Below are 25,595 nucleotides of genomic sequence, written 5' to 3' on the forward strand. Positions count from 1 at the left end.
AAAATGCCTTTTAATGACATGTTCTTGGGCAACCTGCTCAAGTTCCCCTTCTGTCCCTCTCTTGGACAGCTTTCTTTCCCCCAATAAATATATTCTGCCTTTCTCCTACATTTTTCCTAAAACTCATTCAAGAGTTTTAGACATGAACTTGTCTGAAGTATATTTAAGTTTGGGAGTTTCATTCCCTTATATTGTTAGCTCCCAACTCTGAATTGTTCAATCCAAAGAAATGGTAGAGTCTCCTTTGTCTGAGAGACAGTATTAACCTTTTATGGTCAAAGGTATAAATTAGACCTTTTGTTCTGTATGTTCCCAGAGAATCAACACTTTTCGTCCATGATTGCATGGGTCCCTCTGTATGGGAAAGTTGTGGATTCTGTGTTCAATAGTTTTAGATTACAATACAGGCAAATATATTGACTTCTGATTGGAGTGCTTCCAAAATTTTCACAGTGATTTTGAACTCTTAGGATCAATTTTTCCAAGTCATAGTTTCACAACAGAGTTGGAGAGGCAATAGTTAAGTACATTTTTTTATTCAGTCTTGTCTGATGTGTTCATGAGCCATCACTTTATGAATGAAGGAGCTGAGAAGATAATTTGGTAAGCGTCTAAGATGGACAATCATGTGGTGACCAAAGGAGCTAGGTATCTGAGCTCCCACTGCCTTCACCATTTAAATAGGCATTCTTTATATAGCTTGTAGCCTCAAGAAGTATAAAAACCAATATTGTTCAAAGTAAGAAAGACACCTCCAGTTCTTTAGTTCCTTGTTGCCATTTGCACACCTCTGTTTTCTATGTGTCCCTTGTCAGTTTGGAAAACTTGCTCATGTTGTGAAATTTTTGACACAGTGGGTGTGACTTCTGGCCTTTACAACTGTGTTCGTTTAATCACCTAACCAGGCTACCCTCAACTTTTTATCTAAATGTAAAACCTTTTAGACATCCTAATCAGAGGAGCAGTTGAGGTAGCTCATGTTGTGCTCAGCTCTTCTTGAACCAGCCAAAATGTGTGAAGATTTGATAGAAGCTTATAACATAAAATACTGTGAGAAACATTCGTGATCTCTGTGAAAGGTTTGAGTTACTACCTGAGGAATCAAATCGCAGGCCTTAATTGCAAAATTGTCATGATTTACTGACAAGAAAGGATTCAGTATCTGGCTGTATTCAATACAAAGGAAAACTTCCCTTCTAGTGACTTTTCTGAGCAAGAAATAGGACTTGAACTTTCATAGAGGTTTTTCCCTATCCAGGCTTAATAGAAGGAAATGTAGAGGTTAAATGTCCCACCCTCCCATCTTCCACAAGGAGTCTACCATGTACTCACACTGGCAGGAATGAAAAATAGCTTAGACCTTTGCATACAAGCTGGTACTGACATATCTAGCAATCATATAGATTAGTTAACATGTCAAAGGTTGGAAAACTTGTGTAAGGAAATGTCAAATGTGTTCCTTCTTTATTAAGAAAAACCATGATGAGACAAGTTTGAAAGAGAGTTCTACTGAGAAGGAACAGAGGCAGAATAGGATACTGATAGAAGGGATTTCCACTCAGCTTTTCAATAAATGGGGAAAATACAGGGCTTTTTTTTAAAGCTGGAAGCAAAGTTTGTTGATCTGTGATCTTGGCAAAAGCTTTGTGATGTCATAAACTTCTAGAAGCTTTGGATTGTCTCTGAGATCCTTACTGTGAGACTGCCTGTTGGACTGTTTTTCCATTTCTGAGGATGTGTAGCTTGATGCAGCTCTCATGAATCCAGGAAGATTTTTTCGATTTTAATGGATGTAGATGGTTAGCAGCACACCATAAAGTCTTTCCCAGCAAGGTAATGGTATACACTTTGTTCTAAACATCCTGATGAGAGGGCCTGGGATATGGATCAGCAGCACAGTGCTTGCCTGGAAAGCGTGAGGTTGTGAGTTGATTCCCAGTACCTCCACCAAAAAGACTTGAGATATGTTTATAGCTTGGTTGAAAGAAATGGCAAAGCTTATCAGTCAATGGAGGCTGTACCTTTTGTGCTGGATGGTGTCCTCCAACTATTTATTGTACATAGCAAGTCATAGCATAATATTTTTTTATGTAAGACATTATAACATCCACTTTCACAAGAATGGAAAATTAAAAAAAAAGAATGGAAAATTTAGAGATGATAGTTGGTACACAAAAACTATTTCAAAAATTTTAATTTATTTCTCTTATTTGGAGTTTATATTTTATAAGGGCCAAAGGTAAAACTTTGAGCCATTCTTAAGTCTAGCTTCCTGACAAGTTTTTCTTCTAAAATTGTTTTACATTTATGTTTTTATGTTCTACTTATTCTGATGATTAAGTATGGCATAAGGTATAAAATTTTAAAAAAATAATACAGAATTTTTCTGAGCAAGTGGTTTATTTCTGCTAAAAAATGACTTTAGTATGAGTCAATCTACAAAAGAATGCTAAAATAAGCCACAACTATTTTGTCCCTGGTGTGGTGATACATCTAAGTAGATGGCATATCTCTACACACTACACATGCAGATAGCACTACACATGCAGATAACAATCAAAGAGTTGAGGTAACCCAAAAACCTTCTTGAAGGTAAGTCTGTGAAATCCATGTGGACCACTGTGAGGGCAGTCCCTGAGGGTATGCCCTCAAATAGATGCATAAATTACCTAAAAAAATCTGGTAAATTATTGGTTCTGAAGTTTTGTAAATGTTAGAGCAGAATTGATTTCCTTTCAGTTCCTCAATGTCCCTATACATTAAATGTATGACACATCTGATGGGAGATAAATATAACCCAAAAGATTAAAGAAAGCAGACTGAATTCTGTTCGGCACAATGTGTAGAGGATCTAATGATTGCTTGACTCACTTACATATTTACTTTTTCCAGATTTCCTGACTGTCAGTAATATCGGTAAGGAGTAACAGCAAGTTTATAAATTGATTGACATGCCAGGTGTGATGGTGTGTGCCTATAATGCCAGCACTCACTTGGGAGGCTGAGGCAGCCTGTACTAATACAGCAAGTTCAAGGCCAGCCTGAACTGCATAGTAAAATCTTGCTTCAGAAAATAAATGAATTAAATAAATAAACTGGAGAAAGAATGGAAAAGCAATCTATTTTCAACAACATATTTAGCAACATCTTCAGTTTTTTGTTTTGTTTTGTTTTGTTTTGTTCTTAGGGGATATGTTGTCAGTCTCCTTGCATGTGCTGACTAATAAAACAAAACAGCAATTTTAGTAATAAGGTGAAGAGCCTGTAATAGGCTTCATTTGTGTGCTCATTGGCAATAAAACTACTGGAAGATGGTAAAGTTACAGGTTTCTGGATAACGTCACTGGCATGAGAGACTTCAAAGGTGCATCAAGAATGGTGAGAACAGAACAATTAATAAGTCGGAAGAGAAATAATATAAAGGAAAATTAATTGAGCTTCTAGAAAGACTAATTTGTGGAAAAGTGACTAACATATATGAAAGAAACCGATGGAAGAAAAGGGTTATTTTAGTAGCTTTTTTTCTTTTTTTTTTTTTCAAATACTTCAGCATCAGCTGTTAGTCTTCAGTCATAAGAGTACTGTACTCTTCATAGTATGCTCTACAGGAAGAATACTGTATTTTTTGGGAAAGTCAGAGTATCTTTCCTATATCTGCCATTTTCCCATCATCTTTAGTTCAAAATAACTAATATACAAAAGCAGTAAATTTTAGACGGCATTCTTTAATCTCCTTCACAGGTATTGTGCTATTTTATTATGTTAGTATTTTGTAACAACAGACCCATACATTATGATGAACTGCATGGTGTGTGTACCTGTGCAAAGTGTCAAATAGAATTTTTAACCCACATTTATGCTCTGTATAACAGGTTTTGTATATGTTTACCTGGGAATCATAGGGGATAAAGTACACCCACGCCATTCTTCTGCTATGTAAACATGTAGTTTACTACAATGGAATGTGGGTTTATTTTGATTTTTTCTGGTAGACATAGCCCAATTCAGCACCATGGTACATGATAAACTAGATTTGCAAGTTTTGAAAGAGGTCAAAAGTACATCATCATATCGCTCATGCATGGAAGGTGAAGATGTTAATGACTTTGAGATTGACCATGTGAGTCACAGATCCTGTGACAGTGAAATGAAGCAAGAATCAATTGATACAGACAAAAAGAATGTGGACCTCCTTGAGTTGGATGATGAAGATATAGCACTGTGAGTACATATCTGTTACCCAAAGTGTTACAAAATGGCCTTGGAACCAAATGGAATGACCCAATGTTAGAACTAGGTTCAAAAATATAGTGACGATCTTAGCAGGGATGAAACCTATTGGACAGAATGCCAGCACCACCACTCAATGTTGGACATTGTAACAGATGAAATGCTACAAGACACTGTAAAGTACAAAAATGCTGAAATACAAGTAAAATGTTCTGAATGCAGATTTATGCTAAAAATTTATTCATTATTAAACCTTACTAGCTGAACTAAAAGCATTCATAAGTCTACAGTACTTAGCAGGGCTTTTTTATGCCCATTGCAGGAATGTAAAAGACTTATTGAAAAGTGATGGGTGTGGACTTGACATTTGCAGAATAATACTGAGGAGATATACTGAGATTTAGTTTCTTTTAAAATTGCCTAAGGTTTGATGATAAAACTACACACCAAAAAAGAAAAAGAAAAGCTGATAATCTGGCTGCTATCCACTCATTGTTGGAGAGATTTGTGAATAATTGTCAAACAATTTACACACCACTTGAACTGTGACTATTGATAAACATCTTGCAGCATTTCATGGTCACTGTGGCTTGAGGGTGTATATTAAAAAAAAAGAACCTTTCAAAATGTGGCATAAATTTGGGACAGGGTGAGAACATTCTCTCAGGCTTTCACAGAGAGCAAATTGGCCAAGCAATGGCCATGACTCAGTCACATGGCTGACACTGACAAAGGATCTACAAACTTCAGTACAGGGCTTCAGGTTAAATCCTGAGGGGATTTCACTGACCTTGGCAAATACAAAAGTTACATTTCTTGTTATATAGGTCTTGCTTTATCTTGGTCTTAACCAACCAGTAGAAAAGTATAAAAACGAGGTATAAGTAAAGCCATATTAACATGCTGAGCTGTAAAAGGCTCAAGTCTACAGCTTCTGACATTGCCAGTCTTACAGAAAACCCACTACTATTATGGACTACTGGACTGTATTGGATTATTTTACAAATTCACCCTCCTACAATATTTAAATGGCAATGGAATACCCTTCTCTGACAAAACTGAACAAAAAAGGGGATACAAATAAAGGACCATTTTTATTTATCTGTACATGCAAGATAGTTAGGTTAGATATGCAGCTGCTTTCTCTTAATTCAATGAGAAGAAACATTTGTACTCATAGCAGTTGGACAGGATATCATGCATGCATCTTGTACTGTGAATAACCACTATGAAGACAACAATATGCAATGTAATAATTATTGAAACTATCCTACTAATTGGTTTTGAAACTGATTAGTATTTGTTTCATTGTTATTTGTTTCTCAATAAAATTAATAAAAAAATTTAAAAATATGGCATAAGCATTTATGCTCTTGTACATGCAGATCCTACTTATGCTTTCAATTTAGAAGTTTATCCTGGAACTCAACCAACAGTTGCTTATTCATGTAGTAAAAAATCAAGTGATGATGTGAACAGACTTGTCACTACCATCTCACGAACTGATAGGAATATGACATTTGCCAATTGGTTTAGCAGTTTCCAGTTGATGCTGTGTTTGCTAAAAGAGCACAAATTGGCCAGTACAGGAACTGTATGCAGGAACAAAGGAGAAATTCCAAAAGAAATGTTGCAACTTCAAAACGGATAATTGTATGGTAAAATCTTTGGATTTCAGAAATAAATGTCATTGGCCTTGTATATGGAAAAGAAAAACAAACTAGCACCTCTGATGTCAACATTGCAACATGATGGAATTATTGATAGGGAAACCTCAGCAAGACCAAAGCCTGAGATAGTAACTTTTTACAACAAAAACAAAGGTGGAGTAGATGTTATTGATGAGTTATGCAACAACTATGATGTCATTCAAACCCCAAAGCACTGGCCAGTGGTTGTACTTTACTTAATCCTAACCATGAGTGGCATAACAGAATTCTATTGGTGTTTTCATTGTTGTTCATATAGTGATTTATTTCTGACGTTATCTTTTAGGTTTTGTAAGCAAGTATACAACTAATGTGAGAGTATTCATCTTTATTCCAAAGGTGTAATACATACTAGGAATTTAATACTTTATTCTATGTTCCTATTAACTAGACACCATACAATATGATAATAACCTCTTGACAAAACAACAAGACTACTGGGTGATCAATCACTTCCAACAAAAATGCAAGGAAAGCAAAACACATGTGCTGTCTGTATAAGCGATATGTGTGTATGGAACTTGCTGTTGTCAAGTGTGAAGACTACCTTAGATGTGATAACTGAAGTAAAGATTATTTTTGTAGCATTCTACTGGCATTTTAATTGTAATTTATATAGTAATTTCCTTTGTTCTTTTTAAGACTTTGTACATCAAAAGCCAGTCAATATTGAAAATTTTTATGCTTTTAAATAAACAATATTTAAAAATTCAGTGTTGTTTTCTATTTTTTTCCTGTTAAGTATTCATTGCTTAATATAATAAAATTCACAATATTAAAATTAATAATTTATCATTAGAAGTATAGTGGACCCTCAAGTTATGACCTGCCTAGACCAATTTGGGTTATGAATTTTAGTTTTAGCTTACAATCAAAGTTTTGAATTATGATCCAAACCAGCCACTTGTCTTTCCAGATGGTCTCAGAAACAGATTTAACTCTTAAAGAGTTTTGGAAGGAGCATTACAACATCCTTTCCTGAATGGGATTCATTGAGAAATCTTGGCCGATGTCTGTTGGGACACTGAAATTTGCTTCTGTACAGGACAGAGAATTTGAAGGTTGTGTAGAGGAAGGAGCCTGAGCCTTCAATTAACAACCTGTGTTCCAATTAGCTCTTGAGACCAAATTAAAGTGGATCTTTAAGTGGACCTCTGTAAAACAAGGGTCTACTTCATTGTGAAGAGTAATTCTGGACATTATACCCCCACAGTAATGCACCTTTATGATAGGATTCGTGTTATGCCCTGTTTGCTACAGAAATCAAGTAATATGCCAAAGCCCAGTTAATTAGGAAGTAGCTACTTTTGGCATTCAAAACTCATGTGTGTCATACTCCAGAGTTTTAGTGTACCAAAGTGATTTGTTCATCTTGCAGTAAATTTAAGTATTGTACATTGTTAGTAGATATGCATACAAATATATGACTATCATACTATGATATATAAATTTGGGCTTTCATTCACAGTTCCTGGCTACAATTCCCTTCCCAAGATAAGCCATGGAACTTAGAGTTTCTCCTTCCTGGTTCTTTGGCCTTCTGTGGTCTGGTTGTATGATTCTTATCATATGTTAGGTCATAAGATCCTCTTTGCAGAGATGTCCTATCCCCTTGTCAGATGGTAGGTTATAAAACTCTCCTCTTTGCAGATACATCCTTTCCCATTGTATGGAGGAAGGCTGAGAAGAGAGACCTGGGATAACTGCTGAAGTGAATACTTCTCTCTAGGTGAGTTTTTGTTTTTCCTTCCCATTGACATGAGACCATACCCTATTTGTTCAATGACATATTGGCATAGTTGGTGATGCTTTAGTTACGGTTATGCAGTGATATAAAATCACCAAAGGACAAGAGTGCAGAGAGCTTCCAGGTAACTGAACATCAGAGATGCTTGGAAGATGTCATCTGGAGAAAATGTAGACGCTCGGCACCCATTTTCCAGACCTTACCCAGGCTGCTGTTGCATCTGCATCTTGTATTTGCTACATTATCATGAACTGGTAAATGTATTTTCTTGAGTTCTATGAACTGTTCAAACAAATTAATGACAATGAAAAAGGCAGTTATGGAAACCCAAATTTATAAATAGTCAGAGTATAGGCAAATCAACCTGTGGCCAGTGTCTTCCACGTGAACCAGTAGGTGGAGTCTTGGGAACCAAGCCCCCAATCTGTGATATCTGCTCCCAGAAGTTAGCATCAGAATTAGATTAGATTTGAGGACACTCAGCTGGTGTTCACTGAGAATTGTTTGCTTACAGGTGGAAAGATAACCCCATACCTTTGAAGTTACAAAAGTCTTGTACACTGGTTGGCAGTATAGGAGAAGAGAGGGAAAAACAGATAAAGTACTTTGTTTCTTTATTTTCCTGACACTCAAAAACTGACCCTTACTACATGCCATGGTACTCTTGTGTTTCCTGTACTGATTATATCATATTCTGCTATTGTCTATTTTGCTCATTTAAAAATGTTTATCATGCCAATTGATTTGTAGTGGTAGGTCACTAATAAGTTATGACCTTCAATTTAAAAAAAATAAAACCTGTTAGGTATATGACTACCATCACTCTTTACATCATTACATTTACAATTACTCTTCATTGTGCCAAAATTATGTAGAACAGCTGAAGTAATAGCTTGAGAATTCTCCAACATGTTGGGTAAGATTTTGTCCAAACACGTTTTGGGTAGAGGTGGCCTGAGTGTGGGCCAGATGACCACCTCCCACCCCAAGGGGAGACTTGGCCTTCCTACTTTCCCTTCTGCACAAAGACTGTGCTCTCTGTAGAGGCAAAGTTATAATAAAGATTAAAGGGAAATTTAATTGTAAATGCAATAGCTTCCCATTTATCTCTGATGGATGTGTTCCAAAATATTCTAAATATCCGAAACCCTTGATAGTACTAAATCCAATACATACTATTTTTCTTCATATATATATATATATATATATATATATATATATATATCTGTGATAAAGTTTAATTATGAAATAGGCACAGCAAGAGATTAACAGCTACATAGACTATCAGGACAGTTTTAGCAATATAGTATATAAAATTATTCAGAATATGTGAATTATTTCTGAAATTGTTCACTTAACCTTTTTAGATCATGGGTAATTCAAACTATGTAAAACAAAACTACAGATATGGAGAGACTCATATATTATTTTTACTGAGTTTCTATAATTTGAAATTAATTTTACTAAGTATGACTTTTTTATGCCCATCTCTCTTTTTCATTGACCTACAATCTTTATAGGAGACTTAGGTTATTGCTGTGATCCATAATCATCTCTTTAATGAGATGAACCATAAAAATGAGCAATTATAATCAATATTTAATCATATTAGTAGTCTGAGAAATTGAATTGTTCTTTATATCTACTTTTATAATAAAAATATTTCATAGTTATTTTTTCCACATATTATCACAGAATTATCAGGAGTTAGGTTATGTGTTACTGATATATTTTTAAAGGGATAAGTGATAACTAATGATTGAATAATTTGGATCTTCTAGCTCTTGCATAATGGGGCAAAATAGAAATAAAAGCTCCTCTTCCTCTTCTAGATTGGGTCTCCTTTTCTGTCACCTCCTTACATGGCCCTGGAGAGATAAATGGAAAATTCAGTTACGAAAGAATAAACAACTTAAAGTAAATGTCAAATAAGAGGAGAAAAGTCCTTGTACAGTAGGACACCCATAAGTGTCTCTAGAGCTGATTCCTGATGCAAACATTCCAACCTCCTTTAATGTTGCTCCATTAGCTAGCGAGAATGGTAGTAGTTGGGACAGTCCTGAGCAAATAACTAACATTAGATTAGAACAAATAATTTAACAGCTTAAACCCCTTCCAGGCTGCAGCTACTAAGACAAATCTTCACATTGACATAATCATGTAAAATCAAAAGTAGCTGTTGTTTGCTAAGGATGGTACTAGTCAATTTTTGAACTTTAACTCTTGATCATGTTTAAAATGATGTGAATGCTCATGACCTCTCCAAATTCCTATGTCGATACTTAGTCTCCAGTGTAATAACATTAAGAGGTGGGGCCTTTGTGGAAGTGAATAAATCATGAAGTCAGAGCATCTCAAGATTAGCACCCTGCTAAATGAAGCCAGAACTTCAGGGAGCCCATTTAACCCTCTCATCACCTGGGGTTGCTGTGTAGTCTTTGAGGAGGAAGACCTAAATCAGAAATCAAACCAGTCTTCACTTTTATCTTGGAATTCTCATAAATAAATATATTTTTATTGTTTCTATTTTATCTAGTCTATGATATTTTGTTGTAAGAGCACAAATGACTTAGGGAATGATACACGGGACCTGGGCGTGACAGCACCATGGGAGGTTGAAGCTGCAGATCTGGAAGTCTTAGCCTATACTGCCAACATAGTCACTTGATGTGACCCTGTCTCAAAATAATGAAAGACAGCCAACAATCTAGGAATGCAGCTTAGTGCAAGATCCTAGCTTCTGTTGCTACAATTCTTTGCAGAGGTTTTGTTTTCTCTATCACAATAATTTTTATGAATAAAATCTGTTTTTACCACTTTACTGTCCAGCTGTTCATTGTTGTTTCTGTGTTGAGTGGTGGCTTCTGATGAGTGAGCTGTAGGCTGTGTTTGAATGTCTTCATTTGCAAGTGTTGCTCTTTCCACTGAGGAAGAGTGGGCACCTTTGAAAGTAGAACAATGACCTAATCCTACAACGAAAGGTCTATTTTGTATTCTTATCACCTTTGAGATCAACAAAGATTTTAGACATGGAATGTCATTCACATTCCTTTTTTTTTTTGTGGTACCAGGGATTGAACTCAGGACACTGAGCTTGCCAGGCAGGTGTTTATTCTACTGAGCTAGCTCCCTGGTGCCCGAGCTATCTACCCAGCCCCCCACATTCTTTCAAAATGAATTATCGTCCAAGTACAAGACCAGTGTCTTTAATAAAACACCTCTGACATTGATCTGGCATGCATTCTTAATACCAATGATGAATATTTTTATAACATATATAATTTGCTTAAAAATTCAACTTTGAAAAGTTGTGTCATCAGATTGTGATTTTTTTTAGCTCCTTGGCTAGCTTTCTAATTATATCAGCATGCAACAGCTCAAACTTGCAGCATAAATTGAACATATGTGAATTATATTCTATGTTCCACCACAACAATTAAATAATATTTGACTTTTTAGGCTGTTTTGCGGAATTTTTTTATTCATTTGACAGTTTTTTCTCTCTCTCCTTTTTCAGCTTAGGGCAGAAGAACTAAAGGAACTTGAACTTACTAATTTCCTAAGGAGAAATTGCTTTTATTTTTATAGTATATGTTGTAGCTCCTTGAATTCAATGCCTTAAATTTCATTCTTCATCTGTATTACACTACAGAAATCTGTCTTTAACTTAAGAAAACGCTTAATAATCCAAACAGTTGTAGTAGAAATGTGTTTTACCCTTGGAGTCTTAAACATACTTCATATACTAGTAAAAATGTGTGGCGTTCTTATGTCCGTTTACCATCCTTGCTAATTTTCTCTGAGCACCAACTACCCACAAATGCACTCACACATCAGGCTCACTCGTGAATTTTCCCTGTCTCATCGTAATGGGACACTGTGAAGGAAGAAGTCTCAGATGGGCAAGAAGCTGCATTTCTCACTCAACAGGTCAATTACTGCACAGCTAAATAGACTGCAGCAACTTCCGACCTACCCATCTTTTCTGCTCTTATGTAGTCTATGTGCTTGATTTGCTGGTGACAGAACACCAAACACATGCACACTAAAGAGTAGCAATTCCTTTAGCTTTAAGGATCTCCACCTGATCAAAACATAGTTGAGGTGACAGAAAGTTAAATGAAAGGTGAAAGGAACCAAAGAATAAAGGCTAAAGAGAAAGAAAGTTAATCAACTGCCACTTCCAGTGATATTAACTTCTCTTGTTGAATTTAGTTTTGATATTTATTTTTGGTCAACTTATTTATAAACTATGATATTTTAAGAAGAAGTTTTCTAGAAAGTCTTGCCTAACTGCTCCTTTTCCCCCTGAGGACACAGGGAACTTTTTGCTTTAAGAGCAGAAACTTATACATTTCCTACATTTGCTTTTGTAGTGATATCTCAAAAACTGTTCAAAACTCTGAGCTTATATACCTTGTAACTTGTAATAGAGGAAGATATCAGCCCTTGTGTTGAAATTATGCACAATATACTTTGCAGTGAGTGGGATTAGTATCACAAGGACAATACATTTAGGGCCTGCTGCTTAGAAGGAATTTTGTCACTTTTCATTTTAAAGAATGATTCTTACAGTATTTATAGTGATAATGTTTATGCATTCGTTACCTTCAGTACCTTGAGGATTCCTGAGGTTGAGGGGATATTTGTTCAGTATTATAACTGTACTTTTACCATGATCTTGTTCTGGGTGCCATCCCTAATGGAGACTAAGCAGGTGCCTATGAATGATTGTGATCTTATAACCTCCCCCACTGAGTAGTAAAGTTATGCTTTTCTTTCAAATATTGTAATCTTGATTTTATCTGTATTTGCTTGTATTTATGAAAATTTCTCCATTAGTATATTAAACCAGAAGTCTTCAATGACTTAAGCCAGCCTATTGTAACTGAATCCCATTCTCAATTCCACTAAAGTGATGGGTGTGTAGATGAGAGCAGTCAAAAGGACAGCTTCAAGAGTCGGTGGCCTGACTGCAAATCCTGTTCATTGTGAGTCTCTAGAAAGCACTTGTTACAGAGATAAAGCATTTGTTGTGAAGACAAGAGTAAAGAATTAAGCCAAGAAATTGGACTTTTGTTTTTTTCTCTCCAATTCACTTCTCCTTACCTCAAAAATCTAAAACTTTCTGTAACAGACATCACTTTGTATTCCTTAAATATACACAATAAAATTTATTTGGAAAAAAATTCTCTTATTGCTCCTCTTCCAAAAAAAAAATAATAAATAAAACAAGAGCCCCTTGTGCAGGCAGCTTGATGGATAAAGCCAATGGAGGTTTAGGGTCATTTTCTTTTCCCAGATGAAGGAAATAAGTCTCAAATTTGCTCTGGAAGACTAATTATTATTATTATTATTATTATTATTATTATTATTTTGGTATTTAGTGCAGGGTCTACAGGGACTACAGGGTCTCACTACACAGATCGGACTTGAGTGATTCGCCTGTTTTCCTTTTACCAAGTTCTGGGATTACAGGCACGTGCCACCACACCCAGTCTTAGTCGCTGTCTCTGCATGCCCAGGGGTAGGGCTGGCATAGCAGGCCAGGGATTGAACCTCTGACCCCTGAATCTGCCTAAGCAGGTACTTTAATCTGCTGAGCTATTTGACTGGCCCTAAATTATTTTTATTTTAAAGAAGAAAAACCACTAAAAATGATACAAAATTTCAATATAAGGTAGTAGGAGAGTAACAAAGGTTAGTACATCGTTTATTGCTATCTTCAAAGCAGTTGCTCAGATTATAAGGTTGGGAATGAAAAACTGACCAAAAGATATAAGCAATGAATCTTTCTTTTCAATGAACTAATAACAATTAGTAGTATAACTCTCTTAACTAACATACATACATAAACTTTTCCATAAATATGTAAATTTGTATTTGTTTTTCATATGTATATATATATCCTTTTCTTCTTTTCTTCTTTCCTCCATTCTAATTTTTCTTTCCTTTTGGACAGTTTCTTCCCATTTTCCAGTATCTATTCTATATTTTGGATTTTTACTCTTTCAGCTTCTTACATTAGGGAGACAATGCAATGTTTACACATTTGAGATTGATTTATTACACTCATAAATATGTTCACAAATCTTATCCATCTACTGATAAAATCTTCACATTTATCCTTCATCATAGCTGAGTAGTTCTCTATTTTATAAAAATACTGCCTGTTTTATTCATTCGTTGGGTGATAGGCATTTAGGTTGCTCCCAAGATTTGGCTATGACAAATTGTGTTGCTATCAACATGGGCACACACATGTCACCCTTGTAGGAAGTTTTTAATTCTTCTGAGAAAATATCCAGAAATGAATAGCTGGTTGAATGGGGCCTCTAATCCTAATTTTTAAAAGAACTGTACACTGATTTTTACAGTTGTTGTACCGGTCTACACTCCTGCCAACAGTGGAGAAGGGTTCCTTCTCCCCTACAGCCTGTCCAGCATTTGTTATTGGTTGATTTCTGGATTGTAACCATTCTTTCTGGGGTGAGATGGAATCTCAGTGTTGTTTTAATTTGAATCTCTTAAATTACCAATAATGTTAAACATTTTTTCATGTATTTATTTGTTATCTGTATTTCTTCACTGCATGTGTGTAACTCTTCTAAGATGCCCATTTTTTGTTTGGATCCTTAAATTTGGAGGGCTTTTTCAATTTTTTATATGTTCTAGATAGAAGTCCTTTGTCTGAGGGGCAACTGGCTATAATATTTTCCCACTCTATGGGCTATCTCTTCAATCTGTTGATTCCTTTTGATGTATAAAAGCTTTTTAAGAAAATGTGATCCCAGTTGTTGATCCTTTGGAGTATTTCCCATGCAGTTTGGGTTTTGTTCATGAACTCTCTGCCTATGCCTATGTCTTCAAGATTTATACCTACTTTCTCTTCCAGTAGATTCAGTGTTTTTGTTTTGATATTTAGATCTTTGATCGATTTTGAATTTAAGTTAGTGCATGGTGATAGACATTGGTCTAGTTTTAGTCTTAGGCATGTAGACAACCAGTTTTTCTAGCACCATTTATTAAAATGGCTACCTTTTTTATAGTGAACAGGTTTGAACCCTTTATCAAAGATAAGGTGGCTGAGTGTGTTTGCAGTTGTGTCTGCACCTTCTAATATGCTCCTCTGATCCTGAGGTCTGTTTTATTGGCAAACTAATTTTAAAAATTAAATTTCAAAATTTTGCCCTCTTCTTGAGAAATTGCTTCATCATTGGATGGAAAAAGATTAGGAGATCAAAAAATATACTGAATGATCAGGAGATAGGAATACTTTTTTATACAGACCTGAATTTTCTTTAATTCTTTAAGCATGAGCTTACATGTTTCATAAAAATCAACTTATAGTGTATATTCTTACTTTATCTGACATAGTAGTTTAAAAAGTATCCTTACACACACACAAAAAATGAAAACTGCCTCACATATTGCTTCCTTAGTTTTACAATTGGTCGTGGTACTGCATAATTTCCTTGTATTTAAGCACCTCAATCACTGAGAATTGACATTACTTTTTATATGTCTTTATTGAAGTTTTAAAAAATATTTTCTTGTTTTATAGACTTATAATGCATAGCAATGACCACTACATATGGAAGTTTCTACACATAACCATATAATTTTTATTACAAAATAATTCCTGACTTTCTCAGACAAAAGATTAGTGGTTCAAAGTTTTAACTATCATGTGTCCCAGTGATCAAATTTTATTAAACAGGTGTAAGAGTTTAATCTAAGTAGGATTTTAAATATACTCAGCTCAGTAGTTTCTAAATTTATTTTTAAAAGGAAAAAGAACCCAACAATTTAAGGGGATGCAATTGTTGTGTGAGCCTTTAAGAAGACATTCATACTAGCCTGTCTCTCTCCTTGAAGGTACTGAAGACAAGAGAAGTGGTTTTACTTGGAAAGAAAGCAGATTTCTGGGTAAGTACCATTTTGGGGGTTGAGGACATCAGGACGTAGCCAGGGTTCTAAAAGGAACAATATCCACATCATGGGAAAGGACGTGAGGGGACTTTAATAGGTATAAATCGAGTGTAGATCTTAAGAATACAGGTTGAGTATTCTTAATTGAAATGCGTGGATCCCGAAGTCTCAGATATCAGGATTTTTGTAACATTTTGGAATGCTTGCATACACATAATTCAGTATCTTGGGGATGGTCACCAACAAATGTGAAATTTATGCTACATATACAGTTGGTACAAATAGCCTGGGGCTAAGTTTATGAAATATTTTTAAAATTTTGTACATGAAACAAAATTTCATGGTGTTGGTTTTAAATAGATGCAAAAAAAAAGTTTCAGAGTTTGGAGTATTTTGTGTTTTTATTCTCAGATTAGGGATGCTAGGATAAGATGTTATCTGGGGTTAAAGTAGTCAAGTTTTTCCTAATAGTTTCTTCAAATCCAAGGAAGATGACACTGTAGATGCAAGCATCTGGATTAGTTCCATTTCTCTGTGCTGAGGCTTTTCCCAGAGATTTAAAGACTTGTTCCCAGGCATGGTGGCCCAAACTCATGACTGAAACACTCTTACAGGCTGAAGCAGAGGAATCATAAGTTTGAGTCCAACCTGGATAACTTGGCAATTTAACAACTTAGTAAGATGCTGTTTCACAATAAAACAAGTGGGTGGAGAACTAGGGTTGTAACTCAGGGATAAGCCTTGGATTCAGTCCTAAGTGTGAGAAAGAGGGAGGGCTGGGGAGGGGAAGATGTGTGTGTGTGTGTGTGTGTGTGTGTGTGTGTGAGAGAGAGAGAGAGAGAGAGAGAGAGAGAGAGAGACGGACGGACGGACGGACAGACAGACAGACAGGAAAAAGACAGAACAGGAGGACAGAAGAGAGGAGAGGAGAGGAGGGGAGGGGAGGGGAGAAGAAGAGAGAGGAGAGGACAGAAATGGAGAGAGAAAATGGAGGAGAGGGAGGGAGGACAGAGATTTCATCCATTGAATTTTCTTTCTTTCAAAAATTAATCACATTCACCTTCACCATAGGAAACTTGTACCTGTACATAATATATTTTGATTCTTCCTTTTGTCCCATTCTCCACCCTTGCCTTCAACCTTTCTTCCCCGCCTTATTTACAAAAGTTTTGTTTCTATGTCTCCTTCTATTCTCTTTTTTCTTGTTCTTGTTCCTGTTCCCTCTTACACATTTTATTTTTGGTACTTTCTGATACCTATCATCCATTTTGGTCCTTATTAATCCTTTGCACTTCTTATATAAGAGAAAAAAAGGGGTACAAAAATATGCCTGTCTCATTCATTCCACTTGAAGTGCATTCATTTACCTAAAAATGTCTCAAGTTGGTCTTGAAAGACAATAGTGCCCCTTTAAAGAGGGAGAAAGGACAAATCTTACAAACAGGCTTATTTTGCCTTAAAAAGTCACACTTTCTTATGTGATTCTGTGTTACTTGGATTTGAATGTTAATTTTCATAAGCTTAAAATATTTCCTTGAGACTGAGGGAGAGTCAATCCTTTATTACAGTTCCTTGTCCTACTTCCTGCCATGTAAGTCTGTGGTGTCGGTAGCTAATATTTAAAGGAAATTATTTTTTTCCTTAAAATACCTTTAGATAAAAATGTCATAGGTCCTAAATAAGGATAATTATAAAAACTAGCTGTTTTTTAAAAATGTATTTAGTACAGGTGTTCAGGGTCTCACTACACAGATCAGACTCAAGTGATTCTCCTGTTTTCAGCCTCCCAACCACTGGGTATGCATCACCATGCCCAGTCTCAATCGCTGTCTCAGAGTGCCCTGGGGCTGGGGCAGGCACAGCAGGCCCGGGGATCGAGCCCTCAGTCCCTGTATCTGCCTAAGCAGGTGCTTTAATTTGCTGAGCTATCTGGTCAGCCCTTAAATAAGGATATTTATAATAATTTAAACTTTTAAAATCTGTAGCTACTTTATCTTGTTCTGAACATTAAAGAAAAAAAAATCCATTATGTTAAGCATGACACTGCAAATGTCTCTTAAAATTCAATTTTTACTTATTTATTTATGTATTTATTGGTGGTACCAGGGATTGAACTCAGGACCTTGCACTTGCCAGGCAAGCACTTACTCCACTGAGCTATCTCCCCAGGTCCCTCAGTTTATATTTATTATGGTGTACTTTTTAGAGTATTCTTCATCAATGCAGAATGGATAGACAATTTGTTATAGTGAGGGCGACACTGCCAAGAATGACATGATTCTCTTATAACTTCACACAGCTGTATAGTGCTGAAATCTATTTAAACAGAAAGGTTTTTGTTTCTCTTTAAAACTAAAACATTTACTTCTTAAAAATTTACGTCTTTCTATAGGTAAATTTTACAAGCTAACAATAGATACTTCCATAATAGATGCTTTAATTTCATGTGTTTGGCCCAAACATTTTACTCTTCCACAAAATTTGCTGTAACACTTTAATATATGTCAATCAGAAGAACAATATAGTCTCAGTTATCAAACACCACTAAAAGGCCAGGCTTACCATAGAGCCAGTTATTTCTATCTATCTATCTATCTATCTATCTATCTATCTATCTATCTATCTATCTATTGGTGGTACCAGGGGTTGGACTCAGGACTCTGCACTTGCCAGGTGAACCAGTTCTTTTAGTAGGAGATATAAAGTAGTGAAATGTTTTTATTAACTTTAAGTATGAAAGTATATTACTGCACGAGCTTGACTGAACAATGTTCCAAAGACCGCTTGAACTTGTTATTTGGTAACATCTTCTGATCACTTCAATAGTTTCAACCAAACTTTTGAGTTATTCCTAACTCTGGAAAAAGTGACTTTTCTCTTACTGTCATGTGTAATGTGGGGAGGGGGAAAAGAAAAAAATCATAAAACAAAATTTTACAATTCTATGACAAGTTACTTTTTAATATTTTGTGTACCATTATAAAATGATCTTTCATTTACCAGCAAACAATAGTAAGTTCAACCAGGAATTTGTTTTTATTCATTGAGCTTTCTCTAAGGCATTGTTTGGTATCTCTTTTTGCACACCTGGGAAGGCAAAAGGAAAATTAATCACATCCACCTCACTGCAAGGTCAGTAATGATTTCAAAAGGTGAGACAAATGTTAACCATAATATAAGCTGTAGCATACACAAGCAAAAAGAAATACTTCAATAGACTTAAACACAATAGTGGTTATTCTGTTTTTTAAAATTGAGTTCCATTCTCTGAACATAAAGTTGTGAAATTGGTGATGCTTGCAGCCTTGGGTCAGCAATGCGGTGTGACAGTATTCTCTGTTCTTTTCCGTTACAGATGGTGCAACTTCTAACGCATTCCTGAATTACAAAACAAGAAGAATAGTATTTTAAAATAACAGAGTTATTACACTCTTTGTCCACCAAAGTGGCCATATTCTTACTACACTTCTTTTGGGCTCATATGGTGCTGCAAATACTGGAAAAATCAGTATAAGAAGCAAAAGTGTTTTTCATAACTGTTACTCTTTCTAATGGGAGTGCTAACTTTCAAACACAGCTCTATGGGGAGTTTTGTTGAGTGCAGTGAAGCGCTGCAGATAGCATTCCTTTTCCTTCTAATTCCATGTTGCCTGTCTCTGGATAATCGGGCACCCCCACTTATCCCAAATGTGCCTCTGCTCTGGGTCTGGAATGCCCCAACTGAATTTTGTACGGGAGTGTCTAATCAACCACTAGATATGAGCCTGTTCTCTATAATAGGATCTCCCCGAAAAAATGTCACAGGGCAAAGTATCACACTATATTACGTTGATAGACTTGGCTACTATCCTTACATCGATCACCACACAGGTGCAATTGAGCATGGTGGACTCCCCCAGCTGATGAACTTACAAAACCATTTGGATAAAGCCAGGCAAGACATCCTGTTTTACATGCCCACAGACAGTGTGGGCTTGGCTATCATCGACTGGGAAGAGTGGAGGCCCACCTGGGCAAGAAACTGGAAACCTAAGGATATTTACCGGAATAAGTCTATTGAGTTGGTTCAGCAACAAAACCCACAATTTAATCTCTCATATGCTACAGCACTCGCCAAGGCAGAATTTGAGAGGACAGGGAGGGATTTCATGCTAGAAACTTTAAAATTGGGGAAAACACTTCGGCCCAATAGTTTATGGGGTTATTATCTTTTCCCTGATTGCTACAACACTCATTACACTAAACCCAATTACAATGGTCATTGCCCTGATATAGAAAAGCAAAGAAACGATGGCCTCATCTGGTTGTGGAGAGAAAGTACTGCTCTTTTCCCATCTGTTTATCTGACCAGCCGCTTAAAGTCATCTCCAAACGGCGCACTCTACGTCCGTAGTCGTGTGCAGGAGTCCATTAGGGTTTCGAAACTCTCTAATGCTAGAAATCCACTTCCTATCTTTGTATATATCCGCCTGGTTTTTAGTGATCAAACTACTATATTCCTTGAGATGGTAAGTAAATTAAAGTATGACAACTGGAAAATAATGTCCACAAATAATGTTCAATGGAATTTAATACTACTTTTTTTTCCCCCCTGTATTTTAGGGAAGGGTCTATAGGGCGTTCAGCGTCTCACTACTAGATGATCAGACTTGTAGTGATCCGCCTGTTTACAGCCTCCCAAGAGCTGGGATTACAGGCACATGCCTCCATGCCCAGTCTCAATTGCCCTCTCAGAGGGCTCTGGGGGCGGGGCCGGCATGGCAGGCCCAGAATGGAACCCTGGGCCCCTGCGCCTGCTTGCGGGCGCTTTAATTGGCCAAGCTTTTTGGCTGGCCCTTTAATACTATTTTGATGCGAGTGAAATTTAGCTTTTAATATCACTTAGGAAAGTGAACACAAGTAGTTCTGTGTCATTATTATTTTAAGTTAAAATTTTAATCGCTAATGTAATCATATAATCTTTTAACAGCTATGAAGAATTAGGCAACATATGAAATTCATTAGCTCCATTTCCTTTTCCTTTTGTGGTCTTTCTTGTTTAAAGGATTAACAAAAGCACTTATAGTCTCTATATTTTTATAGCAAGGAAAAGGGTTATTTAAAAGTAGAAATAGTGTAGAAAGAGTCAAATTATTATTGTTGGATCAAATTGCTTAGCTTTGGTATTGTAGTTCTATGTATAAGACTTTCATTTTATTCCCATATGCTAATTTTCTATCACATTTGCCAGGATGATCTTGTGAATACAATTGGCGAAACTGTTCCCCTAGGTGTCTCTGGAATAATAATATGGGGAAGTCTTAGTTTAGCACGAAGTATGGTAAGTTCAACTGGTAGGAAATAGATGAAAGTATCTACCTTTAATGTTTCTGAAATTATCTTAGTGGTAAATAAGAAAATAAGTACTATGCTTGGTACATAGTGGTAGGTGTAGAACTAATATTGACTGCACAAAAATACTTCGAATTTGTTTGGCTCAGGTGTAAGGCAGAAAATATTGTACTTACTTTCCAGGGAGGAGTCAGAAATCCAGTGAAATAAATTGCAATTCTCTAGGCCACATGGCTTACAAGTAACACACAGTATCCACAATCTTAGTTTTCTTAAATGATTTTTGATGTCAGAGAATAAATATCTCTCTATTTTCACTACTTAATTCTCCAGGTCTTTTCCCCACCTCTTTCCCCTGGCAAGCACAAGGTCCTGAGTTCAATCCCCTGGTACCGCACACACACACACACACACACACACACACACACACACACGCCAGTCATATCTGTGAAATTCTTTTTGGTAATCATGTACCTTCTTCCAATTTTGTGTGCTTGTGTTATCTCTGGCTTGATTGCCAATTCAAAAGAGAATGAACAGAAAATATAAGTTCTGGGTAAATTATATAACTTTAAGATTTCATGTAAGAAAATTATCTTAAAATTATAATTCTCATGAGTGTGTGCTCAATTTTTACTAGTTATTTTTCCAAAACCATAAACTGCTTTCTCAAGGGTGCTATAAATTCTGTAATGGAAGCATTCATAAGTGTTCTATGCTGCTTCCTTAAAAAACAAAAGAACAAACTGAGAATTTCACCTCACTCTGGTGAGGAACGAATTAGGCAATAGACCCATGGATCGCTTTTTATGTGGCCTCTGCTTGAGAAATTGAGAAATGGGTAATTGCAGGCTCTTCTGCAGCTAATGGAGCAAGAGCTAAGTGAGCCGTTTCTGTCAACTATTTTTTAATTAGATCTAAAAATGTGATGGAGCCAGTTCTATTGACCCCAAGCTTGTGAGATGTGAATATTAAATATTCAGGAATTTTGTGAGCCATTTTAGCCTTTACTAAAGATTTAATCATCAAAGCATACAAAAATACATAGTGTGTAAAAGCAAAGATAATACTCAAAATATATCCATTACTTTCATTTTATTATACTTTTTCAGGTTATTTATATCTATTGTATCTTTATAAATAAAAAATATTATATAATGATTGCTACAGACATCATACTACCATACTGTATATTGATGATGTACCTAATTCTCAATTTTTCATTCAATGGGGTCATACTGATAGCATGAATTAGGCCATGGTGGAAGTATTTACATTGTGATATTCAATGTTAAATGCCAGACCTTATCAATAACATAGAAACTATTAGGTCTTTCCATAGACTGTATTTTATGTAGGTTAATGATTCTTAAGTGATTTTCATGTCTTTATCTTTTTTGTTTTGACTATGCCAAACAAAACTGTTACAACTGAGGATTTAGAAAGCAACTTATAATAAGTCTTGAGAACTTGCTATAAATGCTCCTCTTGGTTAGGAATGCAATGTTGAAGAATACTGACAAACTCAATGCATATTGTGGTCTTTGTATTGGCAATGTATTAATTATTGAAACTGTCCTATTAATTGGTTTTGAAATTGTCTCATTGCTATGTGTTTTGCAATAAAATTAATAATAAAAAAGAAGTAAACTCAATGCGGTTTTAGAACTTATTAGTCCTTAGAAAAATGCATAAATAAGGGGAATATTGGATTTGATAATTACTATACAGGGCATTAGAGTTGCAAATTGATAAGAAAGCTATTATATCTGAGAGGTCACTGTCTATTTAAATATGAATAGCAACATGGAGTGAACCATGTTAAAAATTGAAGGGAAAAGTATTCCTAGCTGAGGGCAGTGTAGTGTTGTTTAAAATGAACCTGGGGGGCTGGGAGATGGCTCAGTAGAATAAGCACTTCCCTGGCAAGTGCAAGGGCCTGCGTTCAATCCCCAGTTGTGCCAAAAAATTAAAAATTAAAAAAAGGTAAGATGAACCTGGTTTGCTAGTGCAACACCTACTATGTCTAAGGAGTGTGAGTGTAAGAGTGTTGTCCAAGAGGTAAGAAGGGTTATATAGTGGCAGACTGCTGCATGCAAGTCAAGAGAAGTTCAATTTTATTTCATATTCAGTGCAAAGCCTCTGAAGATTAAGAGGACAAATTGTTTTAGTTTTCTATTGCTTCCATAAAAGCAAAAATAAACTTAGTGACTTAAATATACATATATGTTAATATATTTACATATATTTACATACTTCTGTAGCTAAAGGGTCCAACATGGGGTTCAATGGGCTAAATTTAAGGTTGTCAGAAGGCTGCATTCCTGTCTAAGAGACATTCCTTACTTGCTCATTTGGATTCAATTTCTTGTGTTTGGAGCAAAGGGATCTCTATTATCTCGTTGGTTGTTGAAGTTCATTTCTATCTTTTGGAGGGCCCCATGTTCTTTAACTCCTGGCCCTTCTTTTCTATTTTCAAAATTAAGAATTGTGCATTAGGTCCCTCTTACACTTTGAATCCCTTCTCCTTCTTCATCTTATTTTTCTCACCCAACTGGAAATGTTTTTGCACTTAGAGATTATCTTTCAGGATAACCTTCCCTTCTCATGTACATGTCCTCAACCATACACACTTACTTCCTTTACCATGTAAGCTAACAGAACCACAGCTCCCAGGGGTGAACGGCATGGACAAGCATCTTTGGGATGCCATTATTATGGCAATGGTAGATGGCATCACCTCAGGGAAGGCAGAACTAGAACACAGGAGAACCGTTTCAGTCCTTGAATCGCCAGCCCCACCTCTGCAGAGAGGTCAGAACAGCCAGCCGACTCAGCTGAGCTGCTAAACTGTCCTTAATGTTTTTCAAAGCACAGTATTGTTTTTTCAAAACATACAAGCATCAGCATTAATTATTCAATTATTCATCTAGAATATTTGCCACATTTATGAACAAGCTGCCATTATTCATACATGATTTTATTATACTTAACCTTTAGTGTATACTCAGTTGGAGCCTCTCTGTGTTAAACAATTGACTTAGAATTATTTTCAATCCTGTTTAAGCTTGTCTGATGTATGCAATGCTTACTATATTTATTTTTAATTTGTTGAGGGTTTACAGAAGTTATGCTAGGCCCTGTATCAAAAACATTTTTGTATTCATTGTATCTTTTGCATTTTTTGCCTGGCAAAAATGTAGGCTCCAAAATTATCCTTACTGCACAAGAGATGAGATAGAAGCATAACCAAATTAATTGATTTGCTGAGGTCACCCAGGTAGAAAACTAAGATTAGAAGCTTTGAGTGGTTCCTAAATTTACATAGCTCATCATCAATTAAACCCGGAAATCAATCAGAGGAAATAGACCCTAGACGCTGTATTCTAACAGCTGGACCAATCTGTTCCCTTGATTGATACATAAATGATTGCAGAAGATCAGATCAGAGTGTGCTAAGCCTCAATTTATAGATTATTTGGTGGCATGATGTGAGATGTGAAGCAGTGTTAGAAAAAACAGAACAATTTTGATTGTTAAAGTTTAAAAATGTTCATAGTTCCTAACTTTTTGTGTGCCCATTGTTTTTTCTTTAATGATTGATTATTTCAATAAGTAATTTAGTGCATTTATGCACTGATATTTTCAACATTTTATAATTTTTCAGAAATCTTGCCTGGAACTAGAAAATTACATGAAGAATACACTCACACCTTACATAATCAACGTCACTCTTGCAGCCAGAATGTGTAGCCAAGTGCTTTGCAAGGAGCAAGGAGTTTGCGTAAGGAAAAACTGGGATACAAGTACCTACCTTCACCTAAACCCAGCGAATTTTAATATTGAACTTGATCCAAATGGAAAGTTTGTGGTACATGGCAAACCTTCACTTGAAGACCTGCAAGAATTTTCCAAAAATTTTCAATGCAGCTGTTATAGCAATGTGCCTTGTAAGGATAGACTTGATGTCGAAAATGTTGGCTCTATTAATGTGTGTACTGTTAATAATGTTTGTATAGATGCGCTGTTAGACTTTCAGACCAGTGCTGATGACAGCGATGATGACAGTGATGATGAGCCTCCCCCCACAGATGATACCTCTGGAAGTGAAAGCAACGTCTGGGACACCACATCGTCTGCCACACTGTGCCCACGAGATCTCAGTTGGTGCCTCTTAATTCTCTGTCTGTTTTCACAGCACTGGAAATACTTGCTATAGGCTTAGACAACTCAAAACTACAAAATTGAACATCATCTTACACACGATCAAGATCCTTTGGATTTTTGAAACAATATACATTTTTCTATGGAAGACAGTATAAGGCTAATGTTTCCTTTTTAAGAAGTGATAATCTGAATAAAACCAAATTACTGCAGATGAATGTCTTTATTAGTAGTTCATAGTTTGTTTAAAGTATTAAGGTGAAAACTTTTGTCTTTTAAAGTACAGCATCCCAAATGTATTAGTCTGTTTCACTGAACTATAATTTTTAGCTGTGTTCTCTTAGAAACATGTTGTATGGAACAGCAAACAAAAAATACTCCTATGTTTGTACATGACTTCATAGCTTTTCATAATTTATATCTATAAAGTATTTTAAGTTTCTTTTAATTCCTGATTTTCAAGTTTAATCTTACATACCTAA

The 25,595-nt window shown here is 35.8% G+C and overlaps 2 protein-coding genes across 2 annotated transcripts in view; both read left to right on the plus strand.

Moving 5' to 3' along the window:
• The window catches only part of LOC101587909 (hyaluronidase-4), a 48,597-nt gene extending 44,372 nt beyond the window's left edge, over positions 1 to 4,225 (plus strand). Inside the window, exons 5-6 of the mRNA XM_004643324.1 lie at positions 2,893 to 2,916; positions 3,993 to 4,225. Of these exons, the coding sequence (XP_004643381.1) occupies positions 2,893 to 2,916; positions 3,993 to 4,225 (257 nt within the window). The remainder of the gene's footprint in view (positions 1 to 2,892; positions 2,917 to 3,992) is intronic.
• Spam1 (sperm adhesion molecule 1) lies at positions 1,734 to 25,265 on the plus strand. The gene is made up of 6 exons (XM_023703428.1): positions 1,734 to 1,833; positions 7,590 to 7,668; positions 15,565 to 15,615; positions 18,974 to 20,123; positions 20,846 to 20,938; positions 24,617 to 25,265. Exons 4-6 carry the CDS (start codon positions 19,170 to 19,172, stop codon positions 25,166 to 25,168), a joined length of 1,599 nt encoding a protein of 532 aa, XP_023559196.1. The 5' UTR covers positions 1,734 to 1,833; positions 7,590 to 7,668; positions 15,565 to 15,615; positions 18,974 to 19,169; the 3' UTR covers positions 25,169 to 25,265.
• Positions 25,266 to 25,595: the final 330 nt, after the last annotated feature.

This window comes from Octodon degus, unplaced genomic scaffold (assembly GCF_000260255.1).
Source record: "Octodon degus isolate 3935 unplaced genomic scaffold, OctDeg1.0 scaffold00170, whole genome shotgun sequence".
Taxonomy (NCBI): domain Eukaryota; kingdom Metazoa; phylum Chordata; class Mammalia; order Rodentia; family Octodontidae; genus Octodon; species Octodon degus.

Excerpts from the sequence above, each read along its gene's own strand:
- Spam1 (XM_023703428.1), top strand. The coding sequence starts at position 19,170 with ATGGGAGTGCTAACTTTCAAACACAGCTCTATGGGGAGTTTTGTTGAG. Across the intron at positions 20,124-20,845 it reads AAACTACTATATTCCTTGAG|CAGGATGATCTTGTGAATAC; the intron begins ATGGTAAGTAAA and ends TATCACATTTGC. Across the intron at positions 20,939-24,616 it reads TTAGTTTAGCACGAAGTATG|AAATCTTGCCTGGAACTAGA; the intron begins GTAAGTTCAACT and ends ATAATTTTTCAG.